Consider the following 7,415-nt stretch of genomic DNA (forward strand, 5'->3'; position numbering starts at 1 on the left):
AGTGGCCCTACCTGTTCATTCTTACCTCTGTGAGAAAACTTAAGATTTTGAACTGTGAATTTTCCTAATTGACTTCTTGTCTGCTTGCTTCCAGAATCACTATGGGGGACTAGATGGAGGACACTACACTGCCTACTGTAAAAATGCTGCAAGACAACGTTGGTTTAAATTTGATGATCATGAAGTGTCTGACATCTCAGTGTCCTCTGTGAGATCCTCAGCAGCTTATATCCTCTTTTACACATCATTGGAACAGCGAGTAACAGATGTAGCCACATAAGAAGAGTACGTAGAAAGCTAGCTTTTTTTTAAAGGCACAGCAGCACAACTTTAGAAATGCATAGTAAGATGCAGAATAGTTATACACAACCATTTAAAAGACATAAAAGTGAGAGCTGTGTTACTGAAACTAAATATTTCAGGTCAGTGCTACTACTTTATCAGGAAGCTGACAACATCTAATAAATATTACAGTAAGCATCCTTTATAGATTCTACTTATTTCGAAACAACTTTTTTAGTCTGCTCCCAGATTAAATTATAACTCATTCTTTGCGATCCATTTAAGCATTATACTTATCCTGGCCTAATAGACCTCATTGTATACTTTTTTTTTTCACTGTTATGGCCTTTTCACATTTCTAACCCTCAGCTTGATTCTACTGTGAATACTCTAGAATGATGTAAAGCAGGTAGGAATGTATGTGTATATATTTATTGCATACTTGCACATCAGACCTATGTATATAATTAAAAAAAAAAAAAAGTCCTTTCGTGAAGCCTAGAACTCAGAGGATTGCTTTTTTCTTTGCCTGTTCTAAATAACTAAAATGCTTTTTAGAGACACAACAAAGCAAAGCTATTTTTATGTTGGCTTTGGGATGTATTTGTGCACTTCAACTTTATTCTAAAAAAGAAATGGAAACTTTTCTTTAATTTTTTAATATATAAATTTAATGTACACCTGCATTAAAATCCCAATGAGGAAATTATTTTAAATCCCAAAATGCTGTTAAGTGTTCTGTCTTGATTAAAGTTTTCTCTTGTCTGATGTAACACAGAAGAACCATAAGCACCAACTTCAGCATATGTTTTTTCCTACTGTCTTCAATCAACTTTGATTAGACCAGAGGTGTCAAACATGCACCCACAACACTCCTGAGTATACCCTGAACCAGATTTAAATGTAATTGGGAAGTAAATTTAACAAAAGAAATGAAAGTACAATAAATAGGTAGTATTACATTTTAAAACTAAAACAACATGCAACCCCTAGGGATCCTTATGTACCCTTTAGTGGCCCCGGTTTCCATTTGAGTTTGATACTACTGAGACTATAATAGCAAGTCTAATCAAATAAAAGCTCTGAATAAAGCAACAATTATCTGTCTCTAAGTCAGCAGGCAAAGTCAGGTATATTAACTTAGAATTAAGGCTTTTTCGTTTTTCTTAGAAATAAAATATGAAAAAAGTGATAAAAAATGAGGCAGTTTGACATACTAGGTAGAGTACTGGACTTAGAATAAAAAAGACTTTAGTTGAAATACTACCTCAAAATCTTGACCCTGGGCAAATCACTTAATTTCTCTCAAATTCACTTTCCTTATCCACAAAATGGGGATAATAATAGCACCTGTCTCTTGTGGCTTATTGTAAGGATCAAGTAAAGTGTTTTGCACATCCTAAAGCACTATGCAAATGTTATCTGCTGATGATCTTGATTGATTTAGTATGATAAGTATCTCTGGAAGAAACGATGAGAAATTATCTGTTAATGTCATTTAGTCAAAGAAGCATTTATTAAGCACCAACTATGTGCCAGTGTGCTAAGCCCTAGACGAAAAGGCAAAATATAAGGTATCCCCAAAAATCTAGTTTTTAAAAGCTTGATTAGTTGACAACTGCACAAAGATGTTTGGAACACCCTGTATAATAGTATGTACCCTCAAGAAGATAGCATTCTAGTGAGGGAGACAAATATGCAAACCACCATGAACATACTAGGTATATCCAGAATAAATTGGGGATTATCTCAGAGGGAAGGTCCTACTGGGGGCTGGGTGTGGGCAGGTGTGGGAGGACAAGACAAGGGAATGAGACCAAGAAGGGCCTCTTACAGAAGGCATCAGGATGTAAACCGAGTCCTTTCTTTTTATTTTTTGATGTTTTGTCTTTATTTTAATAAATTTCCACATAAGTTTTCCAAAGTTATATGAATCATGTTGTCTCCCTCCTTTCTTCCCTCCCCAATCCCAGAGTTGACAAGCAATTCAATCTGGGTTATTATCAAGCAAAACACATTTCCATATGCATTTTTGTAAGAGAATAATCTTATAAAACCAAAGCTCCAAATCATACACTCAAACAAGTGATAAATCATGTTTTCATCTCCATTTCTACTCCAACAGTTCTGTCTCAAGGTGGATAGCAATCTTTATAAGAAGTCCCTCTAAGCTGAGTCTTTTAAAGAAGAGGTTAAGTAGAAGAATAGGATCATTCCAGACATAGAAGATAGCAAGTGTGAATTTCAGATTTACTCCACCCTGCTTAGTCTTTAGAACTTTAGCAACCAGGAATGTATACATCCCCACTTAAGGATTAACTGTGTGGGAAGATGGTTTGTGACCCCTGACAAATCAGAAACAACTGACTAACTCCCTGGGCTGTCCTAAGCCAAGTTTAAGCCACCGTTGGTACGTGTGAGACACAGGAAGTGATGTAAAGAGCTGCCTTTATATTTCTTGTCACTTCCTATGAGGGGCTTTTGCGGAACTTGGGCAGTGGAACTTGAGTTAGAGGAGCTGGAAACGTGGGTCCTGAGACTGCTTCCCTTAGGTGACCACGTGGTGAATGTTAAGGCAGACTTCCCTTTCCCTTGACCTTTCTGAAGGCACCAGCCTCCAAGGAGGCCCCTCCTCTTGGAGGAGGCCTTGTGGCTGGAAGCCAAGCTAGATTTAATCTGGGAAGGCTCCTTGGCTAAGGCCTCTGAACTCCCCCTGGCTCAGGCCAGGCTAGAGTAGATCTATCTTTTTCCCTCTTTCTCCCTCATTCTTAATTTCTTCCTCCTATTGTAAATAAAACACCATAAAAGTCCATTCTGACTTGAGTATTTCATTGGGATTTAAAATTTAAATATCTGGCGACCACTAAAATTACATACAGTCTCAACCCTAAAATTTACCCTTAACACAGGGGAAAAGACATGAAATCTAGAGATGGTGTATCATGTAGGAGGAATAGCTAAAAGGCTGGTGTTACTGGATCAGAGTATATGGAGACACCATCCATTGGGCTATTGCAATAATTCAGGTGTGATGCAATAAGAGCCTGCATCATTACAGTGGATATGTGAGTGGAGAGAATAGGATGGATGGATGGATGTAAGAGATGTAGTAAAGGTAGAAATGCCAGGACTTGATAACACATTGTATATGTTGGGTATGTGACACTGAGATTGCACAATTGAGTGACTAGAAGAATGGTAGTGCCTTTAACAATTATAGAGAAGAGGTGACTCAAAGGAGAGAGAGTGAGGCCTGGAGTCCAGGGGAACTGGGATCAAATCTAGCCTCAAACCCTTCTTAGCTGTGCGACCCTGGGCAAGTCCCTTAACCTCAATTTGACTAGCCCTTACTTCTCTTTTACCTTAGCACTGATATTTCCAGTACTAAGTTTTGTTTTTTGTTTTTAATTATAGGGAAGTTAGGAAAAGTAGGTTTTTGGAGAAAGGCAATGAGTTCTAATGACAAGTACCAGAGAAAAACAAGTACACTAATGAACCACTAGTGGTGTGAACCAGTTCAAAACACTCTGGAAAGCAATTTGGAACTACACCTGAAAACTATGAGCAGTGTATACTCTCTGATCCAGAAATACCACTACTGGGTTTATGCCCCAAAGACATCAAAGATTTTTTTCTCATGGCATAGAATTGGAAATTGAATGGATACCCATCAATTTGGGAATGGCTGAATAAGGTATATATGATGGAATAATTTGTGCTGTAGGAATTATGATGGAGTTTTAGAAAATCAAATGAATACAAAGGTCAATGAGCAGAATCAGGAGGACAATATGTGTAAAAAAATGTATAATTAGAAATCGGTTACCCTAAAAACTACATTTCCCAGGAGCCCAATGACTTCCTGTCATCATTACATGCTTCCTGTAGACAGAGGACATTAGGCAGTGGGGTTGCTGGTCCCGGCCTCTTTGCTTCCTGTTGACAACCATGGTGGTGGTAAGCGAGGATTTTGAATAGGCTGATTAGCCATGGGTATGTGTTTTTTTTATTTTGTTACCTTTTCCTTCCTTTCCTTCTAATGATCATTAATAAATCTCTTATATTTTAATTATTGAGATTAATATTAATTTTTTACATACTGTAAAGATATTCAACTGTAAAAGACTTGATAATGCTGATCAACACAATTCCAAAGGACTCATGATGAAACATGCTATCCACCTTTTAAGATAGAGAACTAGTGGACCCACAATGCAGACAGAAGAATATATCTTTGTTTTTTTTGGACATGGTTAATTCAAGAATTTGTTTTATATGACCATACACATTTGTAATGGATTTTGTTTTTCTTTACTGAGTAGATGAGGAAAGGGGAAGAGAGGAGGGAAATTTAAAACTGAAGATAAAATGGAATGAAAGAAACAAAAGTAATGAATTCAGTTTTGGACAGGTTGAGTTTGCTATGTCCAAAGACATCCATTTTAAGATGTTCAGTAGGTAATCTGTGATGTGAGACTGGTGGTCAGGAGAAAGCAAGGAACAGGATGTATTGGGTGTCCCGCGAAGTCTTAGCTTTAATCTTTCATATCCTAAATGTTTGTGACTGGTCTCCCAAAGGATCACAGGGGGATTGTGTCAAGGGAAGTTCATCCTCTCCCCTTCCTGGAGGGCCGACTGGTTGATCAACATTTCTCAAATATCACAGTTGTCCTGAACATCAATAAAAGGAAGTAGATGGGACCCACCTGGGTCTTTTGGATCTTTGAGCACGGACAGCTGACTGGAAGGGAGAGAAATTCATGGAAAATAGGCAATTCATGGTCTGAGAACTTAGAGTAAGGCAGAGTCTTTAACTCCATGCTTATCTACCTTTTCTATTAATAAACTTTGTGAAAAATAATAACTGGTAGATATTAATTTTAACATGTTTAATTTGATATCTTTTATTCAAAGATATTTTATTTTCCCAATTACACACAAAAACAATTTTCCACATGTTTTCCAAAATAAGATCCATATTGTCTCTCTCCCTCCCCTCCCCCTTTCTCAGAGATGGTACTTTCATCAGAATCATACATGTATTATGTAAACCATACTTCATATTTATCATTGTTGTAAGAAAATTCTCATATAAATCTATAATATCTCAAAACTGCACTAAGACTTTTGATAAAGCCCTTCTAGTTCTGGGAATCACCTTTATTGGGATGATAACTGAACCATGGGATCTCACGCAGAATAGGCTGAGAAGGTCTAGGCCAGGGCCTTGGAGGACATCCAGGGTTCAGGCGGTGACCTGGAGAGATCTAGCAAAACAGACTAAGAAGGAGCAGTCAGGTAGCAGCAGAGCTGGGAAAGCCAGGAGAGGGAGCAGAAGAGGGTGATTGGCAGAGGGGAGGTAAGAGGAGAGGCCAGGTTGCTGGGACCTGCAGAGTGCTGAGGGGGAGGAAAGGAAGTGGGGGCACAGAGGGAGGATCCAGTTTGGGCCATTTGGGAGATGGCAGAGGGGTGGGAGGGAGTGAGGAGGAGGGGGCAGCGCGGTGGCGACCGTGGGATGGATGTAGCAGGGAGGAGAGGGCGAAGGAGGTAGGGGAGGCAGTGAGAGGGGCAGCCGAGGGATGGTGAGGGGGAAGTCATGGAAGATGTGAGAAGGGATGAGATTAGGAGAAGCTGCTGTGTTGGGTGGGGGAAATGGTCCATGAGGAAGTTGTTTTAAAAAATGTCTTGTTTCACTTGAGATTATGTAACATTAATAAACATTTTTTGCTAACTTTGGTCTGAATTTGTCCACTTGAAGTTTTATTCTAAAAATTAAAATGGTCACTGAACATCTAATAATGGAATTTCTCATGAGTGGGTCAACTGAAGAGTTAGAATTTGGGGCAGCAGGGTGGCTCAGTAGATTGAGAGCCAGGCCTAGAGGAGGTCCTGGGTCCAAATCTGGCCTCAGACACTTCCCAGCTGCGTGACCCTGGGTAAGTCACTTAACCCCCATTGCCTAGCCCTTACCACTCTTCTGCCTTGGAGCCAATACACAGTAGTAATTCTAAGGCAGAAAGTAAGGGTTTTTTAACTTGATAAGTTTTTTAAAGAGAACGCAAGGTTTGAAAGATTAAATCAATACTATTAAGCGGTCATTTTAATTTCATGACTAGATGTATGGCGCATTTGAGCCCTCTCTAGTAAGAGCGGTCATTCTGAGGCAAGCTCAAGCAGGGCTTGCTTGTGTAAGAGGACGGTGGAAACCCAGCCGCATGAAGGTGGCTCGCTTCGGTCCAACCTCATGCCTGGACGGTCCCCGAGCCTAGTTCTTGCCAGTAAAAGGGTTTATGTGAGGGGAAGGGGGGGGCCAGATGAGGAGCTTTTCTCTCCAAAGTTCTCTAGCCATCATGAGCCAGTTTAAACCCAAAGGAGCGCAGCCTTGAGCGGGGCTGCTGAGCCTCCTTTGCTCCTGTCCTTGGACCGCCTGGTCCTCTGGGATTCTCAGAATGTTTTTGAATGCACAAAATACATGGGATGACCAAGGAAGTTCATTCTACTCAGTTGTCCGCTTTGCTTTGGAGACCCAAAGCCAGTTAAGAACCCCTGGCCCAGGAGAAGGCTTTATAGTCAAAGAACCATTTTAGCGTAAGCGTCAAGTTCATTGTTTGAACTCTCAAAACTGATTTCTGGATGGGAATTGGCATAAAGGGCCAGAGCCACCCTAGAAGGCAGCTAGGCCATACCGTGGCCTCACACATTTTCCAGTAGCATGACCCTGGTTCAAATGCCTTAACCTCCATCTGCCTCAGTTTGCCCATCTGTAAAATGGGGATAATAATAGCACCTATCAGAGTCTTATCAAATGAGATACTATTTTGTAAAATCACTTACGCAGTGCCTGGTCCATAGTAGGCACTTAATAAATGCTTTTTTTCTCCCTAGAAAGACTACTTCTGACTCACTTCAGGCAGAGAAACCCAGATGTGATCTCTGGGAATTAGGAAGGGTGTGGGGCTCTTATGCTAGGAACGGATTCCCGAGACTTCCCTCGTCCTCACCCCTGGGCTGCTCCGGCTGCAGTTATCCTCGGCCTCCTGGGCGGCCGTCTGAACGGAGGCAATGAAAAGGGAGCGGCGGGAGCGCGCGGAGACGGGCCTCGTGACCCAGAAAGACTGAAGAATGCCAAGGAG

The 7,415-nt window shown here is 40.6% G+C and overlaps 1 protein-coding gene across 2 annotated transcripts in view; it reads left to right on the forward strand.

Annotated features, from left to right (window-relative positions):
* Positions 1 to 2,210, forward strand: part of USP8 (ubiquitin specific peptidase 8) — a 67,849-nt gene extending 65,639 nt beyond the window's left edge. For both annotated transcript variants that reach the window (XM_001369991.5, XM_007479938.3), the window contains exon 20: positions 95 to 2,210. In XM_001369991.5, the coding sequence (XP_001370028.2) occupies positions 95 to 280 (186 nt within the window). In that variant the 3' untranslated portion in view covers positions 281 to 2,210. The remainder of the gene's footprint in view (positions 1 to 94) is intronic.
* The last annotated feature ends 5,205 nt before the right edge of the window (positions 2,211 to 7,415 follow it).

Source organism: Monodelphis domestica, chromosome 1, assembly GCF_027887165.1.
Source record: "Monodelphis domestica isolate mMonDom1 chromosome 1, mMonDom1.pri, whole genome shotgun sequence".
NCBI lineage: Eukaryota > Metazoa > Chordata > Mammalia > Didelphimorphia > Didelphidae > Monodelphis > Monodelphis domestica.